The sequence below is a fragment of the Fusarium musae genome, chromosome 9 (assembly GCF_019915245.1).
Source record: "Fusarium musae strain F31 chromosome 9, whole genome shotgun sequence".
Taxonomy (NCBI): domain Eukaryota; kingdom Fungi; phylum Ascomycota; class Sordariomycetes; order Hypocreales; family Nectriaceae; genus Fusarium; species Fusarium musae.
Window position 1 is genome coordinate 2,077,650 of NC_058395.1, and position 13,770 is coordinate 2,091,419.

The following is a 13,770-nucleotide window of genomic DNA, read 5'->3' on the forward strand; positions in this document are numbered from 1 at the left end:
ACGATGTCACAACCCACTGAGGCATACGCGCCGATGAGGATCGCTAGTGATGTGAAGATCTGGATATCGGCGAACGTGAGGACGCACTGCGGTGCACAATAGCATTAGTGCCTGTGACCGAACGCAGAATAATAGTCAACTCACAGAGTTCAAAACGGTTCCAAGTCTAGAAGACCCAGACGAAGTAGATTTGGAATCATGTTTAAGCCAAGGAATGCTCTGTAGCATTTCGTGAACCGAATAGTCGATCGAGTTTGGATACTTAGTCCGCTTCTGCGTGCCCTCCTGTCGAAAAGGGTCTAATTTGGGATCGAAGACTTTGAGATAGTATCCGACGAGAACAATGACCACTATCCACGCCGTAATGACGAAGGCTAAAGTTACCTTATTGAAAGTCAGCTACAATTGTTGATGTTCTGGAGCGGAGTGAGGCCTACACCAATTCCTCCTATATCCCCATACGAGGGGACCTCTTTGGGGAAGTCTTTGCAGGTGGCATTGCATGTGTACGACGATTTTGACATTGGAACGACTTTGCAGTCACGGCTTGAGGTTAGGAAACTTGGGAGGGCGTCATCAAGGCTATCTATAAATCAGGCTGTGGTGGCTGACTCGCGTCGTCAAATCTAGGCGGTTATCGAAAGCAGGCTCTGAGAACGAGAGGGTTGAAACGCGTGGCGATGCCCCGTCTCAAGTCGAAAATAATTACGTGTGCAAGATGTCCAAGCCTCGTTGGCCCGTTTTGTAGACCCTGAGGTAACAAAGTCGATGAGGCATACAGGCTCTCCGAATACGACAGACAGCTGAACTCACACCCAAGGGCCAGTCCTGCTAATTATTACCCTTCTAGTAATATTCTTGAGGCTTAAGACGTCATTTTATGACAAAACCTTGATTGAAAAACTAAACAAATGTCTTCCTGAGCAGACTTCATCCTTTTCAAGCAGCCCCCAAGAGACAGAGAGGATAGGAAGAGCTGCCGCCAGCGACGTTCTTGGCATGCGTGAAGCCACAATGTGATGGGCTGTAGCCATTGGATATGGAATCTCACTTTTGGCAACACAGTATGCGAGTCAGCCTCAGCTTGCGAGTTTTCGCTCAAGCTGAAAGATGCCAGACTGGTAGAACTGTGAACCATGTGAATTGTACCATGCCGAAGGCTGAGGTTTGACTGCTGATCATGCATATTTCATTATAATAGGCGGCATTTTATACATTTTCCTAAGTGAACATAGTTATCGATTGATTCATTTACATCGCTTATCCTAGAATGTGAAGATACTTAGAGTAGTTCATGGTATCATAGGATAACTTAGGACAAACTTGGCAATATTTTGACAAGTTTATTCTCAAACACGGATGCAAGCATGCCACGCCATCTCTTAGACGTTGATAACACCGGTACCAGCCTTCTCCTTGAGATAGTCACAGATACAATCCGCAGAGTCGGTGGTGTAATCATAAGGAGGAACGAAATCCTTCTCCTGCGTAATTTTCGTCTCGCTATTCTCGAAAAGGTTGTCCTTCTCAATAGCGAATCCATCCTCCTTAGAGTCAAGGTTGGTGACAATAGGTCGCTTAACGTTAACAAAAGCAGTGCTCTCCACGAGAACTTGAGCGCCCATTCGAGAGTTGACTCCAGAGGTGGGAAGATCCTCGTAGCAGCTGCTGTAAATATGTGCAGTTCCGAAACGAATGGAGGGAGCACGGCTGTTGACGTTGCTCCAGTAGTTGTGGTGATAAGTAACATGGAGCTTGCCGGTGTCCTGATCACCGTTGCTGTCGCTGTGGCCGATGAGACTAGCCTTCCAGTGGTCGGAGAACTTGTTCCATGAGAAGGTGAGGAAATCGGAGCCGCGCTTGGCGTCAAGGAGACCGTCGTAGAAGTCCTTGTCACCGGTGATGCCCTTAGCGGAGAACTCGTTGTGGTCGATCCAGATGTTGGTAGAGGTCTCAATATCGATGAGATCCATTTCCTTGGGAGGGTTCTTCATGGCGAGGTTACGGATGATAACATTATCGGCCTTCTTAATGCGGAAACCACTGTCAGTGAGACCAGAGCTGGAACCAACGCCACGTATGGTGGTGTCGCTCTTGACGTTCATGATGTCGCAACCAGTAAGCTGGCCGTCGATGTGAATGACACCGCCGTTGGAGAGAGCAGACGTGAGCTCTGAGCAAGAAGTGACGGTGACGGGATCACCAGATCCTCCGGTGGTATTTGCTCCGTATCCAACGAGCTCGTCAACCTCAGCAACGCCGCAAGAACCAGCAGCTTCAGAAGCTTGAGGGACAGGAGAAGCAGTAGCCAAGAAGGCGGGGATGAGAGAAATAAGTGCAGATCGCTTCATGGTGATAATAGGCACAGCCTTAATCATAGACAGATAAAAGAATGCAAGTGTAGTGAAAAAGAATGTAATTACAACAAAAGTGGCTTATCGAGACAGACCCATCTCCACGAGACAGCAGCCCAGATATAAATGTTTCTACATCTCCAAAAATATGTCATCCAATTAGACTTAAGATTAAGTCTAAAGATCAGGAGTCTCACTGCTCTCCTATGTTTGGCGGACGAGAGTATCACCGCCTGGGCGACATTGCCAAGCTGCTTATTCCCCGGTTTTCGGGTCTGACAAGTGGAAACATTGGAGGCTGAGATATCTTGGCGGAGTGTTTCTGAAATCAAGCGAGCTTGGCTGGGTTTCAGGGCTGATGGGGTGTTTATTACCGGATGACAGCGGGCGGCTGCGGTTTCTAGAAATGTGTCAAGATCGACATCTATACCCAGAGGGAGCGGTTCTGCAATTATATCAAGGTATTTGTTCTGGTATAGATATCTTGAGGTATCAGAGAGCTTGAGGTACTAGCACACTTGGGTAGAAAAAAGCTTATCAAAATGGTCTAAGTTTATCCTAAATTATCATAGGATACCATAAACTATCGTAGAATATTATGAACTTCTTCAAGTATTGTCATATTGCTCCCGTCATGAAGCACACGAGAAGCACCCCCTATCATAATATTTTTCTGTGCCTTGTGGATTATACGTGATTCCCAAGCTAGCAGGTCCAACTCTAAAGGGATAGCACTCAGTGTTGCTCTTGATGTACGCAAAGCCCTGGCAATCTGCCCGTTGGAGGCAGACAGCAGCGCAGTTGGCCAGACTACCCACTGGTTTGATGACATAGTTTAAGAGACGAGCGCTTTGAGCTTGTTGGCCGCTTTGGCCGGGAATACCGCAAGTGACGTCGTCACTAAGAAAGGCTGAGGGTACTGCACAATCTGTGGGCTCTGGAGTTGCTTGAGTCGTGGTTGGCTCCCCGGATGCGCTTGTTGCAGCTTGGGTGCTGGAATCCTCGCCTGCTGGCCGTGTCGAGGTGATCATGGTTGTGGGAGCCTCAGATACAGGCTGCGAAGAAGTGGCTTCGTCACCACAGAGCGTGCAGCTCATACACTCCAAGTCACTCCATACGCCTGGTGCATTGGAGACTCCATCGATAGTTGGGTCTGAGCTGAACATGCACCTCATCCCAGACCGGGTGGGATCGATAGCAAAGGCCTTGCATGATCTATCGAGCTTGCAAATGAGAGCACAGTCTTCGAATGTATTTTGGTTAGGAAAGTCAGAGAGACTACGAGCATATGGCTCAACATTGCGAGGCCAACCACGCTTGCCACATGTCGCTGTTGAAGGCACAACGTTTGCTGCGGAGCAAATACCAGGGGATGGAACGCCGTTAGCACACAGAGAGGCTGTGGCGGAGGGAGATAAAGAAGTTGTAGTTGCGATGGCGGTTGATGTGTCGGCCTCGCCGCTGGCTTGGCTTGTACTCGTGATTGGTTCAACGTCAGAGGTGGTTGCGATAGCTGAGTCGGTTGTCGTCGGCACCGCGAGAGTCGAAGTTGTCTTATCCTCCGCAGCGCATGTCCACTGAGGCATATTTGCAGGGTCTTGGCCAACAGAAATGTAATCGAAGTAGGCATTTCCTTGGCCGCATGTATGGCAATCCATATCCGTGAACCAGAAAAGCTCACTACCGGCCTCGGCGACCTCAGAGGATCTAGCATCGTACAAGCTACAGCTTCCAAAGGTCGCTGCATAAGACTTGCAGGAAGGATACTTGGCACAAAGATCGCGACATTCGTTACTAAGACCGCAGACGCCGTTTGTTGAAGCAGTTAGGAAGGGCTTGGCACAAGCTTTGGCTTTGCCCTTGACCTGAGTACAAGACTTGGCGGGTGTATCAGCGTTGACGTTGACGCATACAGAACCAGCGGGCTGCTCGGCGCATTCGCCCTCCTGAATACAGCTTCGATCGTAGGCCCAGGCGGAATCAGAGCCTCCGTTGGTAGGAATGTCTGCCCAGATCGTAGCGAGGAGATTACAAGTGTTGGCGCATCCGCTACCAAAATAACGCCATTCGAAGCTTTGGCAGATGGTATCCGCAAGGCAGAGAGCGGCACATTGCTCCTTTGTGATCTTGCTTCCACCATATCCTTTGTAGCCTTTTGTGCTGCTATAAGGCCTCTTGGCACAGCCTCGACCAGCTGCGCCTGTTCCGAGCTTGGCACAGAGTTTTGGGCCGGAGTTGGTAGGATCAGTTGGGGCAGAAGTCGGGGCGGAGGCGGAGGCGGAGGCGGAGGCGGAGGCGGAGGCGGAGGCAGAGGTAGACTCGATTGTCTTGTCGGTTGTTGAGGCTTCATCGATAGTGGTTTGTGCTTGAGAAGCTTGAGTTGTAGGAAGACTGGATGACTCGGCGTTGGTGTTGTCGCTGCTGGTTGTCGCTATGCCCACAGCAGGAGCGGTGCTTGTTTGAGCCGGAGCAATGGTAGCAGCATGCTTCGATGTAGGAAAGAACAACGAAATGCCATCAACCCACTCCTCGCCAATCTTGTTGGACACAAAGACTTGATCGAAGTAGACTTCAGCAGAGCCTCCGTTGATACAGTTGAGCTCAAAGCGAATCATTCCACTCGTAGTGGTGACGGGCATCGAATCCACAAACTCCAACCAGTTGTTACCCTCAGCGACAACAGGAAAGTATGGGGTTGCTCCAAATTGAAGATTTCCATAAAGTCCTTCGATGCGGCATGTATCTGGGATAGCATTGTTCACGATGGAGTACCAAAAGCGAACAGTAAAGTCACTGGGCTCCAGATTATCGAGCTGCTGTTGAATATAGGGGTTATCGGATATGAAATCTCGCTTTTGGCCAAGAGTTCCGGTTCCTGAATTGGTCTTGAGTTGCACACAGTTCCTCTCTTCGGTGTGGTCTCCCTGATAACCAGGTCCTTGAAGGAGCTTCGCATTGCCACCGGCTTGAAAGGCGTAGATACCACCATCGGATGAAGGATCATAGCCTCCAAAGTCGCCATTCGTCACAGCATTAGTGATGACTACCGGTCCGTCGGTCGTTTCGGACGGAGGTGCTGATTTTGTTGATGTTCCGCTGGTAATCGAAGCGGGATCCGTAGTCTTTGGTCCAGCTGGTGACGAGGGCTTGCAATTGCCGGCAGCAACAAGTTCAAGCGAGCTCGCAAAGGCAAGAGCCACAAGCCCAGAAATGGAACGCATCTTGATGAACGAACGGATAAGCCAAAAGGCTAAAACGAGTGAGTGAGCGAAAGAAGGTTATCAATCACACGCCAGTGAATATAAGAGCGAGCTATGATATATAACATTTGAAGGCGTCCGCCTCCCGTTGCCTCGACCGTCGTTCCCCTGACATGATGGGAAATTTCCGCAGTATGGCCCAGGTTTATTATCGCGTGGAATTTGTCGATAGTTCTCAGCTTTGAATCAATAGCTCCAATGGGGGTTGCCTTTTCCGTGTATGCGCTGGGGCTAGATTGGGTTGGCTTGTTGAACTATTGAACGCCTACTCCGTAGTGGGTTGTTTAAAGAGAATGGAACTGTCCTAGGAAGACTTTAGAAGAGGATGCTAAAATAAACTTAGTAAAGAGTCCCCTAAGCTTAGGCTAAACTACCCTAATTTTAGGATCAGGGTCCTGAGTTTTCTTTCTTCCCCTCCGCTAAGGAACCCTAGACTTCAGAACCGGTCTCGTCGGTTTCATGCTGGCAAACACAGTCAGTCTCGCAGTGTCAAATTTCACGTGGCAAGTCAGACTTCTGTCTCCCAAATGTCAGCGCTAACAGGTTCAACTGCCGATCTCGCATGTTTTGTTATAACGGGCCATCCCGAATCCAAACTCTTGGGATTTTTCAGGGTCCAGTGTAGAGAAGATCCTGGGCATAAGAGGCCTTGGGATTTTTTAAGCATCAACATTTAATTAAGAAATATTCCTTCAGCAGTAGAGTGACCATACAAGGAAGAAAATATATGTTTTTATTTTATTTCCTTAGTTCAAACACCCTCAACTAAACACATGCATGAAAGCATCTTTGGATTCTGAGTCAATAGAGATTCCACCCAATAACTTAAAGTCTATCATTAAACATACTATTAAATGGAGGCCTGATTACTTAGCTATTGAGTTTCCCGGAAGATGACAGAACTTTCTTTAATTGGACTATAAATATCTGCTATGATCCTAATCAGTCTGCCACATTTCTGCGACCGCAAATCACTTACTGCTTGTCTGGTCAAGGATTCCTGTAGAGCTTCGTTCACGATCACAACAAACAACAATGCACAGGACCTTTCCCTTGGAAAAACTCCCAGGTGAGTTGCTAGTTCATCTTATGTGTTCTTTTTATTCCCCGATAGATCTTCGATCATTCATATCCTCATCTCCGATCTTTTTACAGTGGTTTCGTACCTACCGCCAGTCCGTCCTCAAGCCCGTAATCGAGCTTTTGAAAGCAGTATATCATGACGACGAAGCATTCACCTGTAACGGAATTCAAGGCGCTCAGTTACGGCTGCAGGCCCATCGGTTTCCTTACTTAGATCCGTATGAAGTCAAGGTAAGAACATATCGAGTGGCTGTGTCCAAGTCTCTGAGCGAGAAAGAATGGAGTGGCAGTCTCCCATTTCTCTGTGAACTATTCAAGCAGCGGCAAGACGCTGATGCTCTTATATCGGAGTACGCTGTAGAAGCATGGAACAAGCTACTTTGGGAGGCCAGAGTCAGGACCCAACGCGATCCTTCCTTTACTTGGCTTCCAGAGTTTGATCAGCCTTTAGTTCTCTCCCCAAGCGAGATTATTCGTTTTGAGCAAGGGTTCCTTAGTTATGACCATGGGCGACACGACATATACCATGATTTTGAATGCCTACGCGGTACCGTTCGGCCAGAAATGTCAAGGCCTGCGTGGGACCCTCGTCCTTCGGACCTCGAGGGTTATAAGGAAATACGATGGTGCTGCCGATCATATATATCTGTTTTTCAGTTCGTTTTTGGCAAATATCGCGAGCTCGTGCATCGCATCGATAGAGAGCTTCGTGGAAGAGAGGCCCTCGATGGTGGCATATCTCGTGGAGTAGACACTCGAGTTTGCCAATTCCTCGAAAGGACAACATATCAAGAGCACAGGTGCCTCATTTTCCTCTCTATACAAGACTATACCCTCCTACGAAATCTACGGAGCATGGATCAAGCCCATGTCAGGCACTTTATCCTGGCTACGTTCCTTTGGGTCATTTTACGCGATGCGACGGGATATTTACCACACGAAGACACATTCATGCACGACGGCATCGATCAATATGGCTTGTTGATCGACACACCTCTCAAGCCGACGTACGAACCCTGGACCCGAGCAAGATACTTCTGGGATCGAGAGCGGATGGTAAAGATATATGGGGATCAACGGTAAGTGTAATAATTCTTGGAATGCTGATGAGCATGTCTGAAATGTATACCTGCTTTCAAGTCGTTGGAGTCACCTCGTGGAGCGAGAAAACTTCGAACTCGTAATTAAGGTAATAAATGAAGATTAGTCTGAAGGCTCACTACCTAATTAATGTATACTGTGTCCAAACTTGCATCCATTTATGTCAGATTCACCTCAAGTCTCCTCATCACTTGGGATAAACGTGAAAGACTGAGGCCGAACATAAACTACAGCCACTTCCCATAAAGCCCTTCCAGGAACCTCATGGACAATGTTGATCCACGGCAACGGCTTCATTCTTGCCTTCGCTTCCTCCCATTTCCCTATCCCTAATAGCTCTGAGGCCTTGCGAATTTCACGCAGGACAAGCGTATCGCAATTCACATTCGTCAACGAAAGCCCATACACCAACACTACCCAGAACCACAAAGGCCGATACTCTTCTCCCCTCTCCAGTAGTACACGACTCTCAACATGGCCCCTAAGAAGCTTGTGCAAGAGCTTACAGTGTACACTCTTGAGATGACTCGCAGACCATGTGACGGTAACCAAGAACGCCAGCAAGGCCAGCTGCCACACATCATCCATCAGATCTTGCGGCCTCGTACCACCCAGTGGCGCAAAGTCGACCAGTCTCTGCCACATCGAGATAAGCACATCCTGATACTGCAGACCCGACATCTTTGTCTTTCCGGGTCTTCGGCACAGCGCCAACAGTTCACGTGTGACCTGCCGTAACAATTCACTCATCTGATTTAATGGGTATCGCAGATCCCGTGCTGATATCGGCCCTGCCGCTGCTGCTGTGAGTCCCGCGTTACCGAAGCGTGTGCTTGTGCCCTGAGCGACGGCAAGTTCGATGTCTGTTCGGCAGATCTTGTGAAGGAGTGGGCGGTTGCACTCACGTATGTCGGAGATGCCGCCGGGCCGGAAGGTGAGGAGGTTATCAAGACCTTGGAGGTGCATAGTGCTTGCAGTGAGGTTTTGAGTTATGTTAGAGTGGATTGCCAGGGATATGATTATAGCAATGTTGGAGTCTTCTTGAGCGGCGGATGGTTGGCTGAGACGCGGGTTCATAAGACGAAGGGCTTGAGAGAAGTGACGGGTTGCTTCGATACTTTCTACACTGGGAGGTGGGATGTTCCGTAGGATGTTGAGATACGTCGCTGCCATGGCGAGAAGACAGTGCAAGCCTGCGGCTGCGGTCAGCGGTAAACACACGAAAGGAGGACAAGAAACTTACAGGCTTGGTCTGCTACCATGTACCTGAACCATGGTGAGCCAATCTCATCTGTAGGTCTACAGAAGGCGTACGGGTATATGATGTTGCAGATCGCAGTGTGGACTGGAGGTGGTCAGTGAGCTGTTGGAGAGTTGAGACAATATGAACTGACATTCGTAGACATAGTATCGCATCGACGGGGTGAACTGGACCGGGAATGAGAAGTAAGTATACTCTTTTCCCGAGTATGGATTGTTGATAGAGTATGTAGTGTCTGTGTCTGTATCTGCGATTTCTGGGAACAACAAGGCATTGCCAACATTATCGACAGCACCAACGAGACTCTTCCTTCTCTCCTCTACACTAACACCCCTCTTGGATAGGTCTGGGCTCTTGTGTAAGTCTTTTAATTGCGGTGCAGCATGTCTTTTCCCACGACCTTGTATGATACGGCCAAGATTCTTGCCCTTCATGACATGACTTCGTATCGCCTTGCGGGCACCAGGCTTCTGGGTTGAATCATGGTCGATGAACTGGAACTTCATCGTCACGTGAGAACATTACAGTTGAACGCTCATAGGATTCGTCTCAATCACTTAGGGTGAATGCGATGAGAAGTTGTGAAGGCATTGGACATGGAGGTGAGATTACGTCGTGACGGGTAAACTCCGTAAACCCCGAGACGGGCCAAGGTCATGCTGGTCAACGTCCATCACGATTTTGTTGAGGGCTTTACAAACTGCGCAAGTTATAGTGAAGACGATATTACACAATAGTTTTTCTTTATATTTTCTGGTACATCAGGTCTAAGCATAACATAAACCATCCCATTCCGCAGACGTTCCTCTGTCTACCAAAAGCTTCTGCGGCGCTGGAAGGCTAGCATCCCAAGTCTACTTATTTACTTGCGCTTGGAAAGGGGCTCGCCATCCCTGATCTTGCGCTCGCCGTACTTGGCGATGCGGATGGCGTTCACGTTGATAAAGCCAGTTGTGTCCTCGACACTCCAGTCCATGTCAAGGGTGTCCTGCATTTCTCACGTCAGTTCTGATTGAAGCGGTCCTTTTAAAGTACTTACCATGCTGCTTTCTTCCTCACTGTAGAGGTTAGATGTCTCGCTGGAGCGGCCAACGATGATGACGTTGCCCTTGTAGGCCAGAGCCTCGACCTTGCCGTCAACCTGCTTCTGGCTGAAAGCGATCGCGTTCTGAACGAACTCGCGCTCAGGAGTAAAGTACATTCCCTAAAAGAGATTTTAGTAAGATCAAATCAGACAAAGCTTGAAGATAAGGGGCCACGTACGTTGTAGATACATTGAGCCCAGTCATCTGAGAGACGGTCGCGAATGATGCGGACCTTGCTGTCCATCACGAGACCCTGAGAAATCGTCAGTTAAGTGGAGTCCCATGCTTATTAAATATCGAGTGTTTGGTGTTGGCTGATGCTTCGGTGACTCTTGACTCCCCTCGATTGGTATTGCACTGCAAGGGGCACAACCCCGGAGACGACTCTGGAATCGCACCAAGGGATCTCAAACACCACAGCATGAACCAAACCATTTCTCAGAGACTTGACAACCTACCTCAAGGTTCTGGTGGAGCTTGCGCAGGATAGTAAGACCGGGGGTATCTGAATAAAATGTTAGAACATCCCGCCAAAGTGTATGAATGAGAGCGGAGCAGGTGTCGCCTGTGACGGGGCCATCATCTGCATCGCCGGCAAGACACCGACAATGCATTCGCAAAAGACGTCTTCGACAACGACAAATGATTAGAAAGGAAAGGAATAAAGGCGACTAACCGTAGCAACCACGAGATTTTAATCCTGAAATAAAGATTAGCAATCACATCCTGATGTGAAAGTTCCCTGAGAGTTGGCTTACCGATGAACCTCGACTCGACGATGTCCTCACGTCCAATACCTGGTACCACGTCAATGTTCGCTCAGAAGCCCTTCGGTTTGCAATCCTACCGTTGGCACGGCCCAACTCGTTGGCCTCCTTGAAGATCTCCAGAGAGCCAGTAACAGTCTTGCCATCGACTTCAAGCTTAGTGGGAACACCCTCAGCAAAGTGGACGGTGAAGCGAGTAGGCTTATCGGGAGCGTCCAGGGGATCTTCGGAGAGGCATTAGCACAAATTCTATCAGCGTGTAGGCTGAACCGTCTTACCAACAGTGCGCTTCCACATATCCTTCGGGGGCTCCTTGTCGGTTTGTTCGAGAATCTAGCAAGTTAGGGGTTAACAGGGCACAGAGAGACGCTCTAGTAGGACGACTTACACCGGCCTCATATGAGCAGTGCTATTGGATTCATAGTCAGTATTGTGAAGAAGTGATGGGACCTTTCATACATACAATGATGTTGTCGTCCATAGACCAGGGGGCCTTGGGAGTGGAGCTGACGGGGATCTTCTGCTCCTCAGCGAACTTGAGAAGATCGGCACGTCCCCTGCAGAATAATTAGTTTGCACATGAAGTAGTGAACAAAAAAAGAGGCTTACTGGAATCGGTTGAAGAAGGCAGGGATGCGCCATGGGGCCAGGACCTTCATCTTGGGGTCACAGGCCTTCCAGGCCAGCTCGAAGCGGACTTGGCTAGAAGAAACAAGTCAGTACAGTGTAAGAGCGACAAACCACGGCAACATATGCTTACTCATTGCCCTTTCCGGTGCCTAGGGTTGGAGTTCTGTGTCAGTGACTGGGTCGAACAGTAAGGAGACCAGTTGGATCACTACGACTTACATCCATGGCTGAGGATGGTGCAGTTGTTGTCCTTTGCAACTTGCACCATGGCCCTGGCCAACACGGGGCGGGCCAGACTTGTGCCGAGAAGGTCTTTAGGGCATTAGTGATGTCATCAAGGAGCGTCCGAGGTGAACCGTCTTACATTGTCCTTCATAGATAGCGTTGCCTGGTGGATTCCGTTAGTAAACCCGCTGTACTACCACAAACAGTCCGTGAACACTTACACTGGATGGCGGGCCACACCAAGTCGTCAATCAGCTCCTGCTGGACGTTCTCGATGATCATCTTCTCAGCACCGAGCTTAAGAGCCTTGGCCTTGACGGCATCGAAGTCTTCCTCCTGACCGCAGTCTCCGAGGAAACAAACGACCTCATAGCCTTGAAGGACGAGCCACCTAAGGGTTATGAGTCAGCTCTTGTTAAACAATTCCACATCTTCGATGACTGTCGTCTCCACGTCAGGCTCGAAGACTTGACAGCGTCGAAGTCTTCTCCCTGCCGCGATTCATCGGGAAGCAAAGCATGGGGGCGTCGTACTTGAGAATAGTGGAAGTATCCAGGCCTGTCAATTAGTCAGAATATCTCATCTTGATATCGCTCCTAGAGCTCTCAACTCACCGCCGGAGTAGGCACTGGACAAGGGTCAATTAGCTATCTTGCTCGAACCAATTGAGTTGAGTGGGCAATTGACTTACAGGCAAACACGTTCGGGGGCCATGATGAATGTTGTACGGAATTTCTTGGGCAACACAAGAAGTGACTGATAGATCTATCTCGACAAAATGTTTGTTATCGCGTGAGAGTCGTCGTCGAAGTTTTTTGGCTGCAGCTCCGAAGACGGCCAAAGCGAATCACCCCGCGTCACTTGGTGGGGCAATGCCCTCTTCTGTTGGGTCACAAATTGATCCGCACGAAATGAGGTTGACAGAAATGAGGGGCTTCAGTGAGGCGGGATATTCACCATATATTTCTGTCGACATGCTCCTCTGTCTTCCTATCGGTGCCCAAATCTTGACTGCTTATCTCTTATCTTTGGCCAGTGGAGTGCACGTGATCTATCCTAACTCGCCGCTTGAAGCATTACTCCAAGCTGGGAGATAAGGACCCTACCATATCGAGCTGGGCAAGTAAAGAGTCTCACCTGCTAACAAGTGAGATCGTGGCCACGATCGTGACTGACATATCACGTGTCTATGTGGCTTCAGGGTAGGCAGAAGTATTACAGGTGGACAGAACGGCTACTCCCAGGCGATGGCATTGGGCATTTACCCAGGGATAAAGGCAGAGACCAGCAGTGTCTTCCACTCTCAGAGGCAGATCCAACACAACTCAACTTCTCAAACCTTCGTTTCAGTTCGTCTGTCTATCGCGAACGGTGATGTCAATACCTTGACGCCTCTCTCCAGGGAGACCATGTTACAGGAACCGCCCATCACCTTCTGGGGCTGCACTGGGGCAATTGTGACCCCCTCCTAGCGATTTTTAGGTAACCATCGAGGTGCGAGATGAGATGTCGTTGATTCGCAAAAGGAAGCGAGCGGGCGCCGAGAATTCCCGTCGCCGATGGGGGCCTCATCTTCAAGACTACGGTATCAAAATAGGCAATGCTCCAATAGCCACAATGAACCTCAGCAAACATCAGGAACGAAGCTTCGCCAAGACTATCCTTTCCGCCTCAGCCAAATGCATTTCACCAGCTACTGTCCGTTATCTCGGTCGAGCAAGACATCGAAGAGACGCTCGTTCGTCAAGCTGATGAAGGTGATCTCGAAACTGGCGACGGTAGCAATGTCGATGATAGCAATGCTTGTAAGGCACGAATTGTCGGCGGTGACTATGGCGGTAGGTATTCGTAACCTTTGATGAGATGTTGAGTGTTAGCTATCAAAATTAACAATAGAATCGCAATAAAAGAGCATCCCAAAAGCCATCAAGAAGAAAGAGAGATTCAGTCAAAGAAATCGAGGCAGACTGGGTAGTTATATGAGTTTCAGCGATTCCTTCAGCC

At 49.1% G+C, this 13,770-nt stretch overlaps 4 protein-coding genes across 4 annotated transcripts; all 4 read right to left on the reverse strand.

Moving 5' to 3' along the window:
• Positions 1–1,382: 1,382 nt before the first annotated feature.
• Positions 1,383–2,351, reverse strand: J7337_011898 (uncharacterized protein; the record flags this gene model as incomplete). Its single annotated transcript, XM_044829431.1, has 1 exon — positions 1,383–2,351. The coding sequence occupies one exon, from the start codon at positions 2,349–2,351 to the stop codon at positions 1,383–1,385; it is 969 nt and encodes a 322-aa protein (XP_044676106.1).
• A 635-nt stretch (positions 2,352–2,986) lies between these two features.
• On the reverse strand, positions 2,987–5,575 carry J7337_011899 (uncharacterized protein; the record flags this gene model as incomplete). Its single annotated transcript, XM_044829432.1, has 1 exon — positions 2,987–5,575. One exon carries the CDS (start codon positions 5,573–5,575, stop codon positions 2,987–2,989), a length of 2,589 nt encoding a protein of 862 aa, XP_044676107.1.
• Positions 5,576–7,972: 2,397 nt separating this feature from the next.
• On the reverse strand, positions 7,973–9,565 carry J7337_011900 (uncharacterized protein; the record flags this gene model as incomplete). Its single annotated transcript, XM_044829433.1, has 4 exons — positions 7,973–8,991; positions 9,042–9,064; positions 9,113–9,143; positions 9,193–9,565. 4 exons carry the CDS (start codon positions 9,563–9,565, stop codon positions 7,973–7,975), a joined length of 1,446 nt encoding a protein of 481 aa, XP_044676108.1.
• Positions 9,566–9,921: 356 nt separating this feature from the next.
• J7337_011901 (uncharacterized protein) lies at positions 9,922–12,480 on the reverse strand (the record flags this gene model as incomplete). Its single annotated transcript, XM_044829434.1, has 14 exons — positions 9,922–10,047; positions 10,099–10,263; positions 10,323–10,397; positions 10,903–11,135; positions 11,190–11,244; positions 11,300–11,320; positions 11,375–11,468; positions 11,521–11,613; positions 11,672–11,690; positions 11,761–11,853; positions 11,988–12,157; positions 12,300–12,324; positions 12,381–12,394; positions 12,458–12,480. 14 exons carry the CDS (start codon positions 12,478–12,480, stop codon positions 9,922–9,924), a joined length of 1,206 nt encoding a protein of 401 aa, XP_044676109.1.
• Positions 12,481–13,770: the final 1,290 nt, after the last annotated feature.